At 38.8% G+C, this 23,922-nt stretch overlaps 2 protein-coding genes across 14 annotated transcripts in view; both read right to left on the bottom strand.

Annotated features, from left to right (window-relative positions):
• LOC306644675 (phospholipid-transporting ATPase FetA-like) overlaps positions 1–19,518 on the bottom strand; it is a 190,977-nt gene extending 171,459 nt beyond the window's left edge. Inside the window, 2 exon segments of the mRNA XM_079111815.1 lie at positions 10,702–10,745; positions 19,458–19,518. Coding sequence (XP_078967941.1) covers positions 10,702–10,729 — 28 coding nt within the window. The 5' untranslated portion in view covers positions 10,730–10,745; positions 19,458–19,518.
• A 1,270-nt stretch (positions 19,519–20,788) lies between these two features.
• The window catches only part of UNC13B (unc-13 homolog B), a 222,661-nt gene continuing 219,527 nt past the window's right edge, over positions 20,789–23,922 (bottom strand). For 6 of the 13 annotated variants that reach the window (XM_079112448.1, XM_079112454.1, XM_079112445.1 and 3 more), the window contains 3 exons: positions 22,850–22,942; positions 22,509–22,668; positions 20,789–22,359 (listed from right to left, as the gene is read on the bottom strand). In XM_079112448.1, the coding sequence (XP_078968574.1) occupies positions 22,074–22,359; positions 22,509–22,668; positions 22,850–22,942 (539 nt within the window). In that variant the 3' untranslated portion in view covers positions 20,789–22,073. Of the gene's footprint in view, positions 22,360–22,508; positions 22,669–22,849; positions 22,943–23,773; positions 23,831–23,922 lie in introns of all 13 variants that reach the window. The other 7 variants (XM_079112452.1, XM_079112453.1, XM_079112444.1 and 4 more) reach the window with 4 other exon arrangements.

The raw sequence follows: 23,922 nt of genomic DNA, 5'->3' as shown, positions 1-23,922 counted from the left end.
AATGGAAATATTCCCTGGAAATAATCTACCTAAGAGAGAATTTATAAATATGCTAAGATTAAAGTATAGCCTAAGTAAATCTCATTATGAAATTCAGAGTTTCTCTTTAGAAAGGGAGGCATGAAGTTAAAATATAACTAATAAAGATAAGCTCTACTACTTGTGTGTATGTGTGATACTGGGGACTGAATCCCTGGGGCACTTTACCACTGAACTGCATTCCCATCTCCCCTCACCCTTTAAGACATGATCTTGCTCAGTTTGCTCAGGCTGGTCTCAAACTAAAGAGCCTCCTAGTTCAACCTCTCAAGTGGCCCAGATTACAGGCATGTGCCATTACTCCCAGTTTAGAAACATTCTACTTTTTAAAACTAAGCATTTGGTTATTACAGAGTCAAGGAAGCAGTTTTTAGAGAACAGAAAATGCTGAAATTGGAAATTTATCACTTCCTGGGGAAAATTTTTCTTGGATTATAATGCTTATCAAAGTTATTTGGAAAGAAATATCACTAGAACTCAGAACAGTGTATTTGACTATCAAATACCATGTCTTAATGTCAGTACCACATAGGAAGGTAGGGTGGGATGATGCCAAATGCCTGTAATCCCAGGTACTTAGGAAGAGGATTATAAATTTGAGGCCAGTCTAGGCAATTTAGTAGGACCCTGTTGCAAAATAAAAAAGGATTGGGGATGTTGCTCAGTGGTAGAGCATCCCTGGTTTCAATTCCCAGTGCCACAAACCAAACCATATCAAACCAAACTAAACCCAAACCATACTAAACCAAACAAAAACCACATAAGAGCTATATAAATTATAGGATTTCCAATTTGGTCTCTTGGATGGAGTTGGCCACTAAAAGTCAATGCCTTAGACATGATATTTCTCATGGTGAAGTTCTAAATTGGTTGTCTTGGTACTAAACAATTCTAAGAAAGAGGAGAGGGCTGGGTGTGGGGTACATGCCTGTAATTCCAGTGGCTCAGGAGGCTGAGAACAGAAGGATCACAAGTTGGAGGCCAGTCGTAGCAATTTAGTGAGGCCCTGAGGAATTTAGCAAAACCGTGTCTCCAAAAAAAAAAAAAAAAAAAAAAAAAAAAGGTTGGGGATAAAGCTCAGTGGTAAAGTGCCAAAAGGGGAGGTAGAGAGGTAGAGAGGTAGAGAGGTAGAGAGGTAGAGAGGGAGAGGGAGGGAGAGAGAGAGAGAGAGAGAGAAAGAGAGAGAGAGAGAGAGAGAGAGAGAGAGAGAGAGAGAGAGAGAGAGAGAGATGCCTGGGATATGGTCACTCCTAAGACAAGCTGTAAATGGAATTTCCTGGATAGGGAAACTCAACATTGCAAAGATGCAAATTATCTCCAAGATTAATATACAAATTTAATGCAATACTAACCAATGGGTTTTTAAAAAATTGAATTAATAATTTTAAACTTTTAAAATACTGGGCACGCACTACTTGGGAGGCTGAAGCAATAGGATTACAGGTTTAGCCTCAGCAACTTGGCAAGACCCCATCTCAAAATAAAATAAAAAGGGCTGGGGGTGTAACTCAGTAGTACAGTACTTGTCTAGCATACAGGAATCCCTAGGTTCAATCCCCAGTACTGCAAGGAAAAAAAAGAAAAATCTCCATTTAAGAGGGAGTGATTACTTACCTTTTCAATTATATGTTACAGCAATTTATGGGAAACACCATAAATTACAATGATATTTACAAACAGTAATATCTGACAATTGATTCTCTTTCTTTCCCTTTCTCTCTCACACACGTGTGCGCACACACACGTGCGCACACACACACACACACACAGAGTATCTGGTTGGCTGTAAAAAATTCAGTCTTGAAGGGGAGACATGAGTAAACAATTGGTAAATAGTGTGGTGGATAAGAACAGAGATAAGGAGAGAGTATTTTGGAAGTACAAGGACAAGGTATTACCAGACTATGGCTTTCTTGGATAAAGCACATGTCAGCTTAATTAATATGGTTGATAAGAGTTTTTCAGGCAGAGGTGAGCAACAGCCTCCCATGTGAAAGGGCACAGAGAGGAAAACACTACAGAATACCATTGAATAATTTAAAAGGTAAATAAGTATGATCAGACTTATGATTTAGAAAGATATAGCATTAGTGTGAGTATAGTTTGAGAACCAAGAAATGAATTAAGATGGTGATCTTGTAATCCAGACAAAAAAAATGAATAAAGTACTGGAAGTGGGGATGAAAATGGGGTAGCAGTCAACAGTTAAGAGGAAAAATCAGATTGGATTTTTATCCATTGTTTTTATGTACCAAAGTCTGGGATCTGGACTTCAATTTTTAGGCTCACAAATTTGGTTTTGGCTGTTCACTGAGCCTGAATCTATAATTCAAACTAACAATATGGTTTCAGAGGCTGAGAATGACTGATTATTATTTGTAATGAAATAGATGAACTATCTCATTGACTGTAATATTTGTTTTGCCACACTCACATATTTCTCCTTCTAGAAAAATAAACAGAAACCAGGCACAGGGGTGCAGCTCTCTAATCTCAGCTACTCTGGACAGCTGATGCAGGAGGACTGAAAATTTGAGACCAGCCTCAGCAACATAGTTGGAACCTATCTCAAAATAAAAAGGACTGGGGATGTAACTTAGTGGCAGAGTACCGCTGGGTTTGATCCCCAGTACTGGAAAATAAAAGAAAGAAAGATACACATGAGAAACCAATTATAATCAGAAGCCTGCTTCCTTGCAAGGGAAATATACTGTGATGTGTTTCAGGTATTTAATAGCATCAAGCCACAAGGGAGAGGTAGGGATGCTTAGGTTTGAGAACTATGATCTCTCCCTTGGACAAAATTGGGATAGGCATAATCAAAGTACGCTTCTCACACCCTTGTTTCCCCTTGTTTCTGTGTTTTCATTGCTAACTGATAGCACTTCTGTGACTTTTCTTTAGGTAAATATTTTCGACAAGTCATAGCATGTCTAATCTGTCTTTTTTTTTTTTATTTTAATTTTCAGTACTGGGGATTGAACCCAAGGGTGCTGTACCATCAAGCATCATCCCCAGTGCTTTTAAATTTTATTTTATTTTATTATTTGTTCTTTTTAGTTATTCATGACAGTAGAATGTATTTTGGCAAATATACATACTGTTTTAGTTAGCTTTTTCTCTGCTGGGACTAAATGACTTGACCAACATAATTATAGAGGAGCAAAGTTTTATTTGAAGGCTCATGGTTTCAGAGGTCTTTGTCCATAGAAGGCCGGCTTCATTCTTCAGGGCTCAAGGTGAGGCAGAATACTGTGGTAGAAGAGTGTGGCACAGGAAAGCAGCTCACATAAGCAGGAAGCAGAGAGAGACTCCACTCTTTAGATACAAAACATATATCCCATAGCCACGCCCCAATTCCCACCTCTTCCAGCCACACACTTCCACTTCAATTAATCCCATCAGGGATTAATTCATTGATTGGGTTAAGACTCTTACAGCCCAATAATTTCTCCTCTGAACATTCTTGCATTGTCTCACATGTGAGCTCTTGCGGGACACCTCACATCCAAACCATTACACATTCATAGAGTATATTTTATTGTAATTAGGATCCTATTCTTGGGGTTGTACATGATGCAGAGTTACTCTGGTCGTGTATTCAAATAAAAGGCTGGGAAAGTTATGTGTGATTGATCTTACTATCCTTCCTATTCCCCTTCCTCCTCCCTTCCCTTTGTGCCTTTGTCTAATCCAATGAACTTCTATTCTTCCCCTTCCAACCCTCCTTTGTTGTGGGTTAGCATTCACATATCAGAGAGAACATTTGGCCTTTGGTTTTTTGGGACTGGCTTATTTCACTTAGTATGATATTCTCCAGTCCCATCCATTTACCTGCAAATACCAGGTAATATGTGGCTAATATTCCATTGTGTGTACATACCACATTTTCTTTATCCATTCATCCGTTGAAGGACACCTAGGTTGGTTAGATAGCTTGGCTATTATGAGTTGAGCTGCTGTAAACACTGATGTGGCTGTATCACTGCAGTATGCTAATTTTAAGTCCTTTGGGTATAGACCAAGAAGTGGGATAACTGGGTCAAATGGTGGTTCCATTCCAAGTTTTCTAAGGAATCTTCATACTATTTTCTATGTGGTTACACCAATTTGCAGTCCCACCAACAATATAAGGGTGTACCTTTCTTTGCACATCCTCACCAACGTTTATTATTACGTATAGTCTTGATAATGGCCATTTTGATTGGAGTGTGGTTTTAATTTGCATTTCTCTAATTGCTAGAGATGTTGAACATTTTTTCATATATTTTTTGACTATTCATATTTCTTCTGTGAAGTGCCTATTCAGTTTCTTTGCCCATTTATTGGTTTATTTGCCCATTTATTTCTGTTTATTGGTTGGCGTTTTTGTTTGTTTGTTTGTTTGGTTTGGTTTGGTTTGGTTTGGTTTGGTTTTGGTTTTTTTGATGTTAAGTTTTTTGAGTTCTTTGTATAACCTGGAGATAAATGCTCTATCTGATGGTACAGATTTTCTCCCATTCCGTAGGATCTCTGTTCACGTTCTTGTTTCCTTTGCTGTGAAAAAGCTTTTCAGTTTGATACCATCCCATTTATTGATTCTTGATTTTACTTCTTGTGCTCTAGGAGTCTTATTGAGGAAATCAGTTCCTAAGTTGACAGGATGGAGAGTTGGGCCTGCTTTTCTTTTCTAGTAAGCGCAGGGTCTCTGATCTGCATTTTGAGTTGAGTTTTATGCAGGGTGAGAGACAGGGGTTCAATTTCATTCTACTACATACAGATTTCCAGTTTTCCCAGCACTATTTGTTGAAGAGGCTATCTTTTCTCCAAAGTATGTTTATGGTACCTTTATCTAGAATGAGATAATGTATTTATGTGGGTTTGTCTCTGGGTCTTCTATTCTGTTCCATTTGTCTCCATGTCTGTTTTTGTGCCAGTACCATGTTGTTTTTGTTACTATAGCCCTGTAGTATAATTTAAGGTCTGGTATTGTGATGCCTCCTGCATCACTTTTCTCACTAAGGATTGCCTTGGCTATTCTGGGCCTCTTATTTTTCCAAATAGATTTAATGATTGCTTTTTCTGTTTCTTTGAAGAATATCATTGGAATTTTAATAGGAATTGCATTAAATCTGTATAGTGCTTTTGGCAGTATGGCCATTTTGACAATATTCTGCCTATCCAAGAACATGGAAGATTTTTTCATTTTCTGAAGGCCTCTTCAATTTCTGTAGTTTTCATTATAAAGGTCTTTTACCTCTTTTGTTAGATTGATTTCCAAGTTGTTTGTTTGTTGTTTTTTGTTTTTGAGGCTATTGTAAAGGGGATAGTTTTCCTGATTTCTCTTTCATTTACACATCATTGGTGTATAGAAATGCAATTGATTATGGGTGTTGATTTTATACCTTGCTATTTTACTGAATTGTTTATGAGTTCAAGAATCTTTCTAGTGGAGTTTTTGGGTCTTCTAAATATAGAATCATGTCATCAGCAAATAGGGATAGTTTGAGCTCTCTTTTCCTATTTGTATCCCTTTAATTTCTTTTGTCTAATTGCTCTGGCTAGAGTTTCAAGGACTACGTTGAATAGAAGTGGTGAGAGAGGGTATATCTGTTTGTTCCAGTTTTTAGAGGGAATGCTTTCAATTTTTCTCCATTTAGAATGATGTTGGACTTGGGTTTAGCACAGAAAGCTTTCACAATGTTGAGGTGTGTTCCTATTTATCCCTAGTTTTTCTAGTGTTTTGAGCATGAATTTTGTCATACACTTTTTCTGCATCTATTGAGATAATCATCTGATTCCTGTCTTTAAATCTATTAATAATTTAGACTTGGGACTGGGATTGTGGCTCAGTGGTAGAGCACTTGGCCTAGCATGTATGAGACACTGGGTTTGATTTTTAATACCACATATAAATAAATGAATAAAATAAAGTTTCATCAACAATTAAAGACACATTAAAAAATTTTTAAAAAATTTAGACTTAACAGACATATATAGAATATTTCATCCATCAACGAATGAATATACTTTCTTTTCAGTAGCACATGGAATGTTCTCTAAAGTAGACCACATCTTAGTCCACAAAGCAATGCTTAGCAAATACAAAAATATAGAGTTAATACCTTGCATTCTATCAGATCATAATGGAATAAAATTTAAAAAATTATAAAATAAAAAATAGGAGCTACTCTAACATCTGGAGACTAAGTAATACACTACTGAATGACCAAAGGATAGCTAAAGAAATCAGGGGTGGAATAAAAAAATACTTAAGAGGTAAATGAGAATAGTGAGACAACATATCAGAATTTATTTTAAAAAATGTTTTTAGTTGTAGATGGACACAATATCTTTAATTAATTAATTAATTAATTTTTATGTGGTGCTGATGATGAAACCCAGTGCCTCAGACATGCAAGGCAAGCACTCCACCACTGAGCCACAACTCCAGCCCCACATATAAAAATTTCTGAGACACTATGAAGGCAGTTCTAAGAGGAATGTTCACTGCATAAACTCATTCATTAAAAGAACGGAAAATCATCAAGTAAATAACCTTACTTTATATCTAAAAGTCCTAGAAAAAGAAGAACAAACCAACAGCAAAAGCAGAAGATAGGAAATAATTAAAATCAGAGCTGAAATGAATGGAATTGAAACAAACAAAAGCAATTTAAAAAATTGACCAAACAAAAAGTTGGTTCTCCGAAAAAATAAACAAAATTGCTAAACATTCAGCCAAGTCAAAGAAGCAAAAGAGAGAGAAAACCCAAATTACTAAAATTCATGATGAAAAAGCAAAGAGCACCCTAGACACCACTGAAATACAGACGATAATCAGAAGCTACTTTGAAAATTTATATTCCAATAAAGTGGAATATCTTGAAGACATCAACAAATTTCTAGAGACATATAACATCCCAAACTGAACCAAGAGGACATAGAAAATTTCAACAGATCAATTTCAAGCAATGAAACTGAAGATGCCATCAGAAGCCTACCAACAAAGAAAAGCCCAGGATTCTCAGCTGAGTTCTACGAGACCTTTAAAGAAGAATTTACACCAATACTCAAATTATTCCATAAAATAGAAAAGGAGGGAACCCTTCCAAATTCATTCTATGAAGCTAGTATCACCCTGACACCAAAACCAGATAAAGACATATCAAGGAAAGAAAACTTCAGACCAATATCCCTAATAAACATTGATACAAAAACTCAATCAAATATTGGCAAATGCATGCAAAAACATCAAAAAGATAGTTCACCATGATCAAAGTGGGGTTCATTCCAGGGATAAAAGATTGATTCAACATATGGAAATCAATAAATGCAATTTATCACACCAACACTTAAATTTTATTTTGAGACAGGGTTCTCGCTAAATTATGCAAGATGGCTTTGAACTTGTGATCCTTCTGACTCAGTCTCCTCAGTATCTGGGATTATAGACATGCATCACTATGCCTGGCTACTCTGTCTTAAAGGTGATTTGGGGTAGGTTTGCCTTCATCTGTGTTGATGTTACAATTTAATTCTTGGTTGTAGATCTAATTTCCCTTATTTCTAAGGTCATAGAGGTGAGGGGTAGAGAAATAATTGACCTTTGATTCACCATTTACTTCCAGCAAACTTGAGATGAAAGATGAAAAGACAATGGAATAGAGAGGGAAATGGGCAGGATCCAAACAAACAAACAAAAAAAATTACAAAGAGAAGGTTCTTCTTGGAGGCAATTGGTCCTCATAGACTGAATATACAAAATGTCATAAGTTAAATCTAATCCTGACATATTTTAGCACCAAACCACCTGAAGAGAAACAGTTAAAGGTGTCCTATAATAGTCATTTGCCAGTCTGGGCCAATGTTAGTTTCTGAAGAAAGCTCTGAGATACAAAGCACACAATTCTAGAATACAGGCTATTCGTACTCAAGGAGTAAGTTTGAACTTACTACTGTTCAATAAAAATCAAAAGCTTGACAAACAATACTTATGGAGAAGAGCTGCAAGAATATACAGTTTATCTTCTTCTTGGCCAGTTTTAAAATTTTTATGTTTATTTTTCTTTTTAAACCAAGGCTCAGCAAATGAGCTCCAGAAACTTTGCGAACCTACTGAAATTGTTTATAAACACCTGTGCATTTTCCCTCTGGGTAGAGGTCCTAAACTTTCAATGCTGTAATCAAAAAAGGTTAAGAACACCTATAACTGTTCCTTTTCAAGGTGCCTTGTGGGTGATCGGCTGCACCAGGTGAAGCTAAATACCTCCTCCCACCCACTGGCTGCCAGAAACTCATCAAAGTGGATGATGAATGCAAACTTTGTACTTTTTATGAGAAGTGTGTGGCCACAGAAGTTACTGTTGATGCTCTGAGTGAAGAATGGAAGGGTTATGTGGTCTGAATCAGTGGCAGGAAGAAAAAACAAGGTTTCCTCATGAAGCAGAGTGTCTTGATCCATGGCTGTGTTTGCCGGCTACTATGTAAGCAGCATTCCTGTTACAGACCAAGAAGAATTGGAGAGAGAAAGTGCAAGTTTGTTCAAGGTTGCACTATGGATGCCAATCTGAGTGTTCTCAACTGGGTTATTGTCAAAAAAGGAGAGAAGGATATTCCTGGACTTATGGATAGTACTGTGCTGGTTGACTGGAACCCAAAAGAGCTAGTAGAATCTGCAAACTTTTCAATCTCTCTAAGGAAGATAATGTCCACCAATATGTTGTCAGAAAACCCTTAAGCAAGGAAGGTTAAAAAAAAAAAAAAAAAAAAAAAAAAAAAAAAAAAAACTAGGACCAAAGCACCGAAGATTCACCAAAGATTCAGCGTCTTTGTTCCTCCTGATGTTCTGCAACACAGGTGCCGGGCATATTGCTCTGAAGAAACAGCCTACTAAGAAGAAAAGGGAAGAGGCTACAGAATATGCCAAACTTTTGATCAAGAGCATGAAAGAAAGCAAAGAAAAATGCCAGAAACAGATTGCCAAGAGATGCAGGCTATCCTCTCTAAGAGCATCTACTTGTGAGTCCAGTCAAAAATAAGAATTTTTAAGAATAACAAATAAATAAGATCAAATCTTTAAAAAAACAAATCTATAACTGTATATTCTAAAGATTGTTCTTCCTTGGATTGAGACAGTTCATCAAAGTTGTACCTCAACTGCATTGAAGCTCAGAATGTCTTTTACTGAGCAACACTTTGGCATTATGCCAACAGTCTACACTGAAGGACTTGGCCCTAAAAATAGCCTTGACCCTAAAAATGACTTCTACAAAGACAAAAAGAGCAAGACACAGATGGGCACAGATCCATCTGGATACCTCAAGACCTTAACCAGATAATGTGTTCTAGAAAGGCAGAAATGTACTGGTGCCATCATGAGACAAGGACAAATTACAAAGGAGACCAAGGAAGATGACATTCTCCATGAAATAATTGGAGTCAGATTAGACTCCAGCATTAAAGGTTCTTCAAGTATGGGATCTGGACAGCCACAAATGCAGGTGTTAATGGCAATATCTGGGTAAATGTGCATAAGAACTTGCATATTCATAGAGTAAACATGAGTTAGAGAAAAAGATTCAAACTACACAAAATAGCAGGAGATTTTTAACAACTTTCCTTCCTCAGTCTCTTATCTTACTCTCACATTCCTCAATTTAACTAAATCCATCCATTCTTTAAAGTTCAGCTTTTAAAATTATAATGACAATGTGGCTCAAGTGAAACTAATTTTGTTTCACTAAAACCTAAACCAACCTTCTTCCTTCTCTTTCCCCACTTGGAAAATCCCATAGCTTTTTTATTGCTTTTCAAATTCTTTAATATTATGTCCACAAAAGAACAAGGACAGACTTCACTTTTTCAGACAATCATCATTTGGTTGGAATGAGGTGAAAACCTTAGCTCCAGTTCTTGGTAGGAAATTCATGTTTCTCCAAACTAAGTCATAACAAACAGATATTAATGAGAGAAATTGTGATACTACTGAGGCAAAATGTACAGCATGAAATTTGAGAAAGGGGTTATTAAATTAGTTTTCTATGAAGAAAACAAATTCACCAAGACCATTTTGTTTGTCATTAAGATCACATGAGAAAAGGAGCGAGGAATATCAAGAGTAGTGTTCACATCATGATTCATCTTAATATTAACATCAATAATTTCAATTAAATCAGTAAACTCAGTGAAAGTGTCTGCTGGATTACTCCTGTTTCCCTTTGAACACTCACAGACCAGAAATGCTCTCAACTTCAGCTTTGCAAAAGATACTTCCACCAAAGATATTATAGCAATGCTTTCTATTTTATACAGCTTCAAAGTTAAATCATTTACCTGTCCAATTCAAGTCTTTTAAGAGCAATCCTCTTATTGCCCTTTAAAAAAATATTCAAACACTATTCCCAAGTAGGAATCTATACCATCAGTGGTGACAATCAAAGACTTTCCATAAAAACCTTATGTTCAACTTTGGAATTTTATTCCTCCCAACTTTATAGCGAAAAATAGTCTCAGGCCAGGTCAGATGCAAATCAAGTCTGAATCCTGCACTGAGTATGTGGAGATCCAAACTTTTAATGAATGCCCTAAAGTACAAGGTTTGTGAACAGTGTAGTACTAAGCAAACACGACTACTGATTGTTGAATTTTGGATATCTCAGAAGATATAAGCTAAGCACTTACCTGAAATAAAAGGTTTTATATATTTCATTCCAGAGAAACATCACCTAAGAATAAAACAAAAACTGCTTGTCAGTTAGTTAAGGGCCTGCTGATATTATAATGCCTATCATTCATCAAAAATTTATTGTGTGCTGGACAGTTTACTAAGTGCTTTACACAAATCATTGTTTAGTTTTCATTAAACCTGAGACTAAGAGGAGGTTATTATTCTTTTTCACAGATGAAAATCCTGAAGTTCAAGGGTTAGGTCACTTGCTCAGGGTCATATGATCAGAATGCATTAGAGTTAGAATTTGAATCCCTGCTTGATAGTTTCTGATCCTTTTCTAGATCATCTCTTAAAATCTTGCCTACAAATGAAAAGATGATTCTGAAAGGGGTTTCTAGGGCAGTAACAAAACTGGTGAAACACCATGGTTCAGAAGGTGTATAATTTACAGTTTTTGGTGGACATGACATTGAGCTCAGGTGGAAATTCACTACTTTACTCTGTCCCCACATTTTGGTATCCCCTATTTCTTTACTTTTTGCCTGAAAATTTCTTGAGCAGTCTTTCCCACAAGTGGGGTCTATGGACCACTTGTTTCAAAGATATTAAGTCTTTGTGAAACATATAGATGTCTGGTCCCAACTCCAGATAAATCAGACCAGAATCTCTGGGAGACCCAGAAGTTTTACCTACTAAATTTTAGACCATAAATTGCCTTACGATGAAAGAGCTAAGGTAATCAGAAAGAAGTAAATGGAAAGCTAGCCTCCATAACAATCATTTGACATTGGGTCACACTGGTGTTAAGAAAAACATAGGACAGAGATCTTGTGAACAGGCTTAGGGTTGTTACAACATTTTGGAGCTGGAAAAGATCTTGGAATTGTCTATGCCAATTTTTTTTTTTTTTTTTTGCTTTGTTTTTTAACAGTCTTCATGAAGGCTTAGGAGTTGTAAAGTGTGATAGGAGAAAAAGGGTTTGGCAGTCAGAGCTTAAAAATACTAGAAAAGCTATTGTAGAAGGTCCACTGGTATGCATTTTGCAACCTGGAGTTTTGTGTAAGATTTTTATTCTAATTAATTAATTAATTTTGGTACTGGCGATTGAATCCAGGGGTGCTTTACCATTGAGCTGCATCCCCAGTCCTTTTTTATTTTGATACAGAGTCTCCCTAAATTGCTTGAGGCCTCACTAAGTTGCTGAGGCTGGCCTGAAACTTGCAATCCTGTGCCTCAACCTCCTGAATTGCTGGGATTACAAGTATGTGCCACCAGGCCTGGCTTGTGTGAAATTTTATCTGAATAAATTGTTTTGCTTATTTAAAAACACAAAACCTTGGTGACAATGGGGGAGTTAAAAAAAAAAAAAAATCTCAAGGTCTAGCATGCATCCCAAACTAATTAAATCAAATTTAGTGGGTTCTGGGTATCAGTATTTTTTCGTACCACATGATTCCAAAGTGTAGCCAAGGCTGAGAACCACTGCACCAATCTAATCTGTATTTCTTCATCTGAAATAAAAGCAAACTAAGGTTCAAAGAATTTAAAGGAGATTAGAACTAGAACTAGCTTCTCTTGACTTCTATATCAGTACACTGTGTTCTCTCTCCACAATTCAGAATGAACCAATTATTCCAATTAGACAGAGATAGAGATAGAAATAGAGAGAGAGGACACACATCTGCATCAAAATTATGTTACTTCACTTTTACAGAGCTCTTTTTTTTAAAAATGTCTTTAATAATGTATTGTCAGATGAAGTAATAAGGAGGGACATACATTATGTATATTTATCACATATGCAAATATACTATGGCTTAAAGTTATTAGAGATTACATCTGAGTTAATTTCTAATTGGATATAAACTGTGCAAACATGTTTTATTTATTTATTTGTTTGTTTAATTTATTTTCTGCAGTGTTGGGGATTGAACCCAGGGCCTTGTGCTTGTGAGGCAAGCACTCTACCAACTGAGCTATCTCCCCAGACCAATGTTTATTTTTTAAAATTCATTTTTATTGTAAACAAATGGGATACATCTTGTTTCTCTGTACATGAAGAAGAGGCATACCATTTGTGTAATCATACATTTACCTAGGGTAATAGTTTTTGATTCATTCTGTTATTTTTTTTCTTCCCCCCCACCCCTCCCACCCCTCTCACCCCTCTCATCCTCCTATACAGTCCCTCCTTTCTCCATTCAGAGCTCTAATTTTTTTTTTTTTTTTGTGGTACTGGGGATCAAACTCAGGGCCTTGTGCTTGCGAGGCAAGCACTCTACCGAGGCAAGCACTCTATCGGCTGAGCTATCTCCCCAGCCCGAGCTCTAACTTTTTTAAAGAGTATTTCATACACATTCCTCTTCAGACTTACAAAGACACTGAAGAGTTGACAGTGCAAAACTTACTAGATCCAGTTTAGAAATGATGAAATCAGAGGTCCATTAAGTTAATTTATGACTTAGAGACAGGGCCAAAATTAAAATCTTTGTCTCCTAGTTTCTGGATCAGTAAATTTAATTTGGCAAATGCTTAAAGAGTGTTTAATATGTGTTGGGTATTAGATGTTAAGATGTGATCAAAGATGCGAGATAAATAAGATGTTATTCATTCTCTCAGTGTATAGTTTTCTTGGGAGGATAGAAACAACAAAAATATTATGTTGGCTGGCTTATCTCTTGGACTAGTAGAAATTGAAAACTTTCCTTGATTGACCTCAATAATGAAGTTCAATTCTATGATTTCTTCTAATTCTTTCTGACTATGGTTACCAATTTTATGGAACCCAAGGGATTTGTATATAGCTATCCTAGCTCTAGCGAAGGCCATCTGACTGAAAAAATCCTGGTGGGGGTAGAGGTGGAAGAAAAAAGGTAGAATTTTACTGAGATTCATTTCATATTCTTCAAAGTACACTCAGCAGATCTCTGGGAGATTCTGACATAAAGGACTAAATGGGTAAGAAAGGAAATTCACAGAAATAATTATTTCCTTTTTACACCATTTTAATAACCGGGCAGTTTACAATTTATGTTGCTGAATATGATTCCTGCACACCAAAGGAAAAAAAATGACATATAGGAAATATTTGTATGTATGTATAATTCAAAGCAGTGGAGAAGATCGCAGATGGTCAATAATGTTCAAAGACAACTTTTTATGAGGAATATATCAGACATTGCAAAATACTGCCATCAAGATTTTATTATTGAAAAGATAATGAGAGGGTTGGAGTTGTAGCTCAGTGGTAGAGTGCTTGCCTAGCATGTGTGAGGCACTGGGTTCGATTCTCAGCACCATATAAATAAATAAAATAAAGGTCCATTACCAACTTAAATATATACATAAAGAACCAGAAACCTGGGTTTTATTTGTGGACTAAAAAAGTTGGCGAGGAATAGTCCAGCCTAGTTATTCTCAAACTTTAGCATTCATCAGAATTATGTGGAAGGCTGGGTCCCACCCCTGAATTTCAGATTTAACAGGACTGTTGCGGGGCCCAAGAATTGGCATTTCTTATAGATTTGGGTGATGTTGCTACTGTTGGTTCAGGGCCTATATTTGGAGAACCACTGGTTTAGCATAAGGTTCACAACATACCACAAGGAGGTGCACATGCATGCATACGCATTACAAATTATGACAATTTACTTATCTCTTTATTATTAACTTTACAAATTATACTCTCTATAAATTATACTCTGTACCAATCAAATGTCCACAAATAAGACTACATCAGGAAGAAATTAAAAGGGTAGCAACATAGGAGACAATCTGGAGCACAAATGAATGAGTTTGTGAAATAAATATGTGTGTGTTTGCAAGGGCAACTGTGAGGAACATGTAATAAGTACATTGTGTCTTCTGAAGCCTAATTTCCTATTGAGGCAGATATGAGTTTTATTTCTTGTATTTAAGAGAACACCCTTTGAACCTCTCTATACCTTAAATGTTACCCAGGGTTCCATCCTTGTTCTTTTTTTCTCACTACTCACTTTCCCTGATTTTTTTTTTAACCACCCCTGGCTTCATTTACTATTTATATCAATGGTTATTAACTTTGTTCAGGTTTAGAAACTCTTTTCAGAATTTGATTATAATGTTGATGTTTCTTCAGAAAAATATACATATAGGCCTGGGGATATAGTTCAATTGGTACAGTGCTTGCATAGCATGCACAAGGCCTGAATTCAATTCCCAGCAACACAAAAATAAATAAGAAACATATACATATATATACATACATATACATTTTACACCTTATTCAAAACATTCAGAGACTGCCTCTGAAGTCCATAGGCCTCAGATTAAGAAGTCCCTATCTGTATGCTAATGATTTAGTAATCTATCTTCAGCCTAAATTTTTGTCCTGAGCTTCAGTACTGCGTATCCAAATGTCTACTTCACATCTGTATTTAGATGTCACACAAATGCTTCAAAATGTACATGCCCTGGATGGAATGTGATCACTTAATGGGTGTGGGGTTTCCTTTTAGGTGATGGAAAAACTCTGCAAGTAGACAGTGGTATTGGCAGTTACAATACTGTGAATGTACTTAATGTCACTAAATTGTCACTAAACTTTTAAATGGTTTAAATTGAAAATTTTCTGTAATATTTCTGTATGTTACCACATTAAAAATATGACATGTACAAAACTGAAATCATTCTCTATTCACCACTTCTCACGTAGTTCAAATCAGCCTTTCTTTTATTTCCTGTCTTTGGATATAGTTAGTTGTGTTACCATTTGCCTACTTGTCAAAACTAGAAATATGAGTCATCTTTGACAATGCTCTTTTTCATTCTCCCTAACTAGTAATTAATCATAAAGTTCTGTAAATTCTCTTTACTAATAAAGAGTTAGGTTGGAAAAATCATCTACTTATCTCTATCCCCACTGTTTTCCCGTAAATTCAGCCCACCATGGTTCCTAGCTTCCTAGTCAACAATCTTATACTATCTTGTCCTCTACCCACAAGCCCACTTCATTTGACTCAATCTACCCAGAGCGATCTTTCAAAAAATGTGCTTTCAGTGGGAGAGGGCAGTGCTGGGTAGAGATCAAACCCAGAGCCTCTGATGTGCTAGGCAAGTGCTTTACCACTGTAGAAGCTATTTTCTCAGGCCCCCAAACACTACCTTTTGTCACTCTTTTTGCTTGAAAACTTCAGGATGGTCTGAATTCCTCTTCAAGAACTGATACAGTTTACTTTTCTAGTCTTATTTCTCACCATCCTCCTGCCCCAAACCAACTCTCCAGTGATACAAATTACCTGCAATTCACAGCACATCACCACCATTTTTATTCCAGAATGCACATGCGACTTCAAATATCTAGAACTCTGTTTCTTGCAATTTACACCTAGCTAAGTTCTATTGGGTAAGATTCAGTTTACATTCCTGATTTACCTTAGGAAGCCATCCCAGAGGCCCCAAGAATAGATCAGGTATCTTTACCACGAGCTCCATAATACCTTCTAAAAATCTTAACATTTATATCTTAATTTAAATTATCTTTCTCCTTCATTAGCTCACATTTTCTGTGAGGGTAGGAAATACATACTAACATATCTCCAGCACCTAAAACAATGCTCAGCATATGGTATGTTCCAAATAAATATATTTGAACAAATAAACAGTCGTTCAACTGAGTAATAGGAATCCTGATGTTAGAGGTCACACAATTCTAAAGGTCTTCCCCATGATTTCTTAACTTATTCCCATTAAAAACCAGAATCATTATAATGGGTTGCAGAGCCCTATAGTTTCTGACATGATCCCCTATTATCTTCCCTTTCACTCAGTTTCAGCCACACTCTGAGACCTTGCTCTGGGAAGATGACTTCTATTGACTACATCACTCAGACTTCTTTATCCCTAGATTTCTTGTATGGGTTTTGCTTAAGGAAGGTACAGTTGGGAGAGTAGAAGACCCGAGGAGAAAGGTTAGGCATTTATTCCTCTGCTTCTTCTCTGCCTTCTCCAAGTTTCTCCAGTGGTTGCTAAGCACTTATGGCCATAGCTTCTGTCAGGCAGTCCCTCTTCCAGATTTGAGCTCTAACTGAGCTCTGATAACAAAACTCTCTCCCTTCTCCCCTTCAGGCCTGGGAGTATAACTGATTACCACTATTGATAAGTCCCTGTGTATTTCACCATTCCTTGCTAGTCCCTTTTAACACTGATCAGACCCCTTGGTTAAACTCTTTTGAAGATACCAACTGTTTTTCTGACAGAACTCTGATACATTAGAAAACGACAAATGGCATCTTCTCCTTTGAACTTCCATTCAATTTCTAACATAAAAGTCTCCTCCTTTCCTCTAATGTAAAGCTTCCCATTCTTCCAGGTCTAGCTGGTTTTTAAAGTCTCTCTAAACACTCCACTACCTTCAGAGCAATAATGTTGTTCCCACAGTTGTACTGAATCTAGTGTGAAATTAGCACTCTGTTGTCTTCCTAGTTCTAGGACTCTTCAGTTTTGTCAGTCTGGTCATTTCAGCAGGCAATAAGCTCATCAGGGGTAGGGAACTTCAGCAATTGGGATCTCAAAAGACAAACATAATTTAGCTGGAAAGAACTTCATAGGTTACCTTGCTTATCCTCCTCATTTTATAGATGAGGAGATTCAGAAAAAAAAAAAATCGTCTTTTTCACATAGCTATTCAGTGACCAAGTTAAGTCTAGAATCAAGATTCTTTCTATTACTTCATGCTGTGATTCTGCACTGCACACTTAGTATGCTGATGCCCACTCCCAAATTTATAAGGGTCTTTGCCTCTTGTTCAGTGTGACACCCTGCCTAGATGAATACCTAATGCATAGTAAGAGCTCAACAAATATGTTGTTTGAACCTGGGACCCAACAAGACAAATTCCATAAAATTAATCAGAACCCAAAGGATAATTTATAATAACAATCCATAAACATGTAGAGAAAATGTATAGTTTCCAAAATCCTTTTACAAATGTGAGTCTATTTCATTTCTCGGTAGTAGAGGCAGGATACTTAGAAGTTAAAGGTCAAAGTTTCCTATCATGGAGCAGAGCAGAGACCCATATTCATGTCTTCTGTCTCCTGCTTCAATACCATCTCTGCTACTCTATGTTGCTTCTTCAGCTTTGCCTTTCTCTTCTAGCATAGGAGGATCATTCAGGGAGTTAGTAATAATGAATATGTACATCACATATATGGTGAAAGAAGTGATTTTGTCTTACAAATCCATGATTATAGGTGCTTCTGATTAAAGTCTGCAGACTACTTTTTTTTTTTTTTTTTTTTTTTTTTTTTTTCTTTTTGGTGGTGCTGGAGACCCAGGTCCTTGTGCATGTGAAGCAAGCACTCTACCAACTGAGCTACATCCCCTGCGGACTACTTTTGGTATTATGGAGATTGTTATTTCTTGAGGGAAGGGTTACCATTGTGTGTTATGAAATGAAGGAGACAACTTTTGAGGCATCACTTTCAGTACAGAATTATGCCCTTTTATAACCACGTGTCCTTGACCTGACACTACGAGAGAGAGAGAGAGAGAGAGAGAGAGAGAGAGAGAGAGAGAGAGAGAGAGAGAGCGCGAGCACACTGTATTGGATCTCTTTATGATGAAATGAATTAGAGAGCTACCTTCTGATATTCTGCTTGAATTCTCTTACCAAAACCACTTTGGTACAGATTTCACCCTGGGTTCTAGTTTTTAGGATAATTTGATTCTAATCAGAACACCACAGGAGCCAAAGTCAGTCTAAACATATTATCTAACCTTTGGATTTCAGTTTCTATTAGGAACTCAAAGTAAGAAAATGACTCCAAGTTCTACATCAGGAATTGCAAATTCAAATGTCTACTAGATGCCAGAAAAGTAATGTAAAGCCCAGAATAAGAAAACAAGGAGAGTTGGGCATGGTGAGGCACACCTGTAATCCCGGAGATTTGGAGGGCTGAGGCAGGGAACTGCCAGTTAGAGGCTAGCCTTTGCAATTTAGGGAGACCCTGTCTTAAAATTAAAAGGGCTGGGATATAGACTTGTGGTAAAGCATTTCATTCCCCAGTACTGAAAAACAAAACAAGAATTGCAGAATTTGATGACTTTAACAGTTACTTCTCAGCTCCAAGCATTTGCTTTTTGGAATGGGGCTTTCAATCTTTCAAACAACAAAACAAAACAAAACAAAACAAAAACACGTGGAAATTCGCATTTTAAAAATGTGAAATCTGATTGAAAAAATTAGCTACAATACAGATCTGCAATCCCGCTGCAAACCATGGATAGTCAGCCAGAACTTAACTTTTCCCAACTGAGTAGGTATCTTATTCCTTAAGAGGAATGAGAGCAAATGTGTCATTTCCAAATCAAAGGTGCGCTAGGTTTATGCCTTCTGATAATCTGTATAGTGCTGGAAAAGTGGACTAACTGCCCGAGTTAACAGGGATGTGCCATAGATGGGAACTTGGGGATATCAGCTTCATGGAATGACAGGACAAATGTGTGCCCTTTGAGTTATTTAGGCGATAAAGATCCGCTTTGCTAGGTATGTGAACAAATACATCTTTGGAAATGTCTGGGAAGTCTGTATATAGGAGGAGTAAGAGAAGGGAACAATAACCTTGGGGAGTGTTGGGAGAACAGTTCTCAAGAGAGGAGGAAGAGGAACAGCCCCTGGGAAGTATGAATGTCGGATACGAATGTCAGGTATAATCTCCAAGGAATGTTGGGAGGGAATAAGCGGTAAACTCTCCTCAGGCGCCCTCTTTGGGCGCCTCTTGCTTACCGTCCCAGCAAGGCCGTCGATTCCAGTGACCTCCATCTTAACGCACCCTTCTGCGCAGGTGCCGCAGAGCCCCGCCCGACCACGCCCCTCCCCCCACGAGCCTTCCTCCAGTCACGCCCCTCCCCGCAGCCCGCCTCCGGCCGTGCCCCTTTAATTAGATGCAGGTCTCAAAGCCTCCCACAGCGGTTGGTCTGGCTTGGGTTTGAGCTCCGTTTCGGTGTAGGACGCTGGAGAGATGAAACACTCATACACTGCTTTGGGTAGACCATGGCATGCTGTTGCGAGACAGACAAGTGAAATATAACACTGCTGTGGGGAAAACTGGTCGTGTTCCCACGGCTTCCCTGAGATGTCAAAGACTAGGAGGCAGTGGAAAGGGCTGCTGGCCACTCCAACAAGAGGATCAGAATGTGCAAGGGCACCGAGTTCAGGTGATGTGTACGTGTGGAGGGAGGTGTAAGGGCAGTGTTTCAGACAACTGCAGGATGATGTGTGGGGTGGTGGTGGCTGTGCTGATTGTAGGGTCTTGGATTTCAGCCTAGAGGATATGGATAGCCACTGAATAGTATTAACAGGAAAGAGACTTAGCAGAGGGTGTGAAAGAGGGCCGGGGCAGAGGCAAGGGAACTAAAAGTCACTTGTACGAACTGAGGTGAGACAGTGGATTCAAGGGGCAATTTATACGCCAAAATTTTGATGCCAGAAGGTACTGGTTTTGGAGAGGAGCAGGAAGGAAGTTTGTACATGACTTGGCATCTGAACTGTAAGGATCTATTTACCAAGCAAATGGAAAATGAGCTATTTCTCTGCACCAGGTGGTGACAGTGCAGGCTGAGAGAGTAGGTGAGACATCTTTCTTGCTTCTGCTTTTTTGGATTTCCATGTCAAGAAGTCTTACTTTTACCTTGTTTACTCCTCCTTGCAAGTGGTTTTTTTCACTTTAGCTTTTCCTTGAATAGAATCTTCCCCAGTAGAACCCTGCCTTATCTCACAGCCTAGGCTATGGTCTGTCCTAGTAATCTGAGACAAAGGAAAGAGGAAGCACTGGCACACATCATCTACTTTTCTGGACCTTTGGCAGGAAGTTGATACCATGATTCTATTAATCTGATTGGTGGTCTCAGGTCCAGGCCAAGATGCTAGCCCAACTGCTGCTGTACTGCTTGGTGCTCATTCAGAACTACTTTAGGCTCTATCATTTGGCTGGTGAGAGGTGGAAAGAGGAAGGGAAAATGAGTGTGAAGCTGTCAAAAGTCACTGGGCCAAAAGCTACCATTATATGAGATGATTTCTACAGCTTTCTACCATTCACAGAATTACCAGACTCCAAAGGCTGCTATAAGATGATTTATTATCGACAAGCCTATAATTTCATGGAACAATGGCACATACAATAATTAAAAAGAGCAAAGATGCTTGGTTTCTTGTTTCACGAATTGGCCAGTACAGCTGTGGACAATGATGAGTCCTCAGGAAGTTCAGGAGGTTGCTATTGAGGAAATCCAAGAGGATCATGTCACACCTGTGAGCTAGGGCCTGGGAAGTCCATCTGACCCTTTGTAAGAATTTGTCTGACCTCCCAGGGAATGTTGAGGCCCTCTCCATCCAGCCTGTACAGAGGGATCAGAGTCCAAGCTCCTTCTGTAGGGTTGAACATCTATGAGGGAAACAGCAGCTGACCCTGATGACAGGGAAAAAGGCCAAAGGCTAAAACTTTCTGCAAGAAGGAAGGCAGTCAGAAGGCAGCAGCCATAGATGAGAACTCTCTAGTTTCCACAATTTTTGGCTTTGTTCTGGTCTACCAAGAAGAAAATACTTCCCCTGGATCCTTTGGCTAGCTGTCAGGTTTACACATATAAGAACAGCCTCCGGTGTCTTAAGGATCACTCCCCTGCCTATAGGAGTGAGGTAGGGGATTCTAGGCAGATGGCCCCTGGTATGTTGGTTCCAAAGAAATAGTCTGATTAGGGTTCTGAAGCACCATGTGAACCTGTTTCTATTCATGACAGATAAAATCTGAGGGAAGAGATTAGCACAGCTCATTTCTAGAAAGTATGTTGTTCATTTTCAAAGCCTTGTTCTCATTGGAACCATATAAAACCAGTGGATTTTGCTCAAGAGACACTGAATTCTATTCTGTGTGCTCCTTCCCTTCCCATTCTCCAATATAAACCAGGGGCTCAGCAATATCTATCACTGACTATCTAGCCAGTCAGGAGCAAGCTCCAGACCCTCTAAACTTGTTCTTCTAATGCTTGGTATGTAAGTATCAAACTGGATAAGGTGTGGTTTGGAGTATAGAGATGGGAAGTAGAGTGGACGGTATTACCAAGAATGGCTGATACTTTCTGAAATGTCTGTCCCTCTCTATGGAAAATCTCTCCAGGCAATAGTCCCACAGCCCAGCTCCTAGCACCACACACCCACTATATTCAGGGATTCATGAACCTTTTTGTGAAAAGTCATACTCTCAATACCCCCCAAATTTCCTTAAATATACTTTACCAAAGAGATCAGCCTCTTGACTACAAGGACCCTAAGCTGGATACATAGCTAGCCCCCACTGGCTGATCTGTGCAAAAGATGCTGCCTGGTTGACACATACACCAAAAGTGTTCAGCTGCCCTCCTCCATGGAACGGGACTCTGATTTGAGTTTCACAAACTCTCGGGCCACCTCATCATTGCTCCTCTGAGACAGAATCCGGAGAATGGTCATTCCTGTCTCATCCATGTGGATCTTCCGGCCCAAGGGGCACCAGCAGGCACAGCTGCCCTTGGCTGCCACATCCCTCAGAGGCATCACAGCCAGACCTAGGACGCGATCCTCCCGGGCAAAGCAGTAATCCTTCACACATATCTGCAACTCATAGGCCTCTGGACCCTCTTCATTTCCCAGGAGGCTGTGAGTACAGAGTAGAAGACTGAGACTCTTCAGCTGAACTCACCCCAGCCTGTCATCCAGCCCATCCTCTTCTCCCCGCCTCTGCAGTCTTATTTCCCAGGGAACCCCCATACCAGACTCCTGCAGGTCTCCCACCCCACAACTTACAAGTGGAATGTCTCATTGTACTTGGGGGCCCAGTTGTTGCTCTTGGATTTGGTTGTGAATTTCCTCTTCTTATCACTTTGGTGTGGGCCAACCATAGTCACTTCGACAAAAGGCCGGAACATACCCGCTGTCTGCCACTTGAGATCACTGGCAGCCACCACTACCCAAACAAAAGGAAATCTGTGAGTCATCCCACCAAGTATTCTCAGTTCTTAAGCCCCAGGTGACATTCCCCTTGGAGGAAGGCAGAGCTACAAGGCTGGGATAAGCAGCCCCTGCCTTCAACTGACGAGTGAGATCACTGGCAAGAAAAGTCAGACTTATAAGTTCACACTACTCACCTTTCACCGTGACCTTATGCTCCCCAGTACCAGGGTGCGTAAATAAGTCCACCTGAATAGAGACTTCTCCCACAGGATCATCCACACCAGACCCTGAGGAACAGACAGATGAATAATTGCCCAATGGAGAACTCTAGGACTGTAGGACCAATTGTTCCAGACAAAACTGAGGGTTTAGGAGGTCCCTACCCTACATTCTAAAGCAAGAAATAATCACCAAAGTAGCCAGGGGGAAAAAAGCAATGGGGGAACGGAAAGAAAGAAGATAAAGAATGAGGTTGTACATTATAACACAAGTTAAGATGACAGCTTCTTAGGACACAAACTTTCTTTAAAACTGTATTAGGAATCTCTCAGGATCCCCAAAGCTCTATCTCCTAGGCTGAAGAATTTTTCATTGAAAAATGTTGGGGAGGCCAGTGCTATCACCCTACATCTGTGTATGTAAACTATATCCACCCTATAGTATCTCTTAATAGAACATTGTGGGTCCCTTCTAGACAAAAGCAGCAACCTCCCACCTATCCTCAGGGTTTCTGGAAGCCCCTACTTTGGAGGGTGGCCTCATTCGAAAAACTGTCTTACTTAAATCTGGACCCCTCCATAGAACAACTCTTTAGTCTCAATCTGACGAGTCAATGTGAAGATTCCTTTTAGCAGAGGCCCCATCCTATTTTGAGAAAACAACACTATTCTGCACCCCAGATAAATCCCTTATTTGTCCTGAGGTGCAGAGGTGGGAAAATTCTCATTACAGGATGGGGGTCAATAAGAGAACCCCTTCCTGGGCTGTATCAATACATTGCCCATCTCTAAGACTTGAGATAGAGCTTCTCAACTTTGACACCTGGTTTAGCCACCCCCAGCTCACAGGGGTCAGTGTTATTTCATGTTACATTCATGTCTTCAAGATGTATAACATACCCTTTTCCGGCCGAATGTCCTCATTAGCAGTAAACCTAATACCTTTCCCATCATATACTGAGTGAAGACAGGCAAGTCAAAAAGTTGTAGCAGCAGTAGGACAGAGAAAGAAGAATTGTTAGAGGCCAAAGGAGTTATGGCATTCAAAG

The sequence above is a fragment of the Sciurus vulgaris genome, assembly GCF_902686455.1.
Source record: "Sciurus vulgaris genome assembly, chromosome: 15".
Taxonomy (NCBI): Eukaryota; Metazoa; Chordata; class Mammalia; order Rodentia; family Sciuridae; genus Sciurus; species Sciurus vulgaris.
Note: the sequence above shows the minus strand (reverse complement) of the source record. Positions and strands in the feature narration are given on the sequence as shown.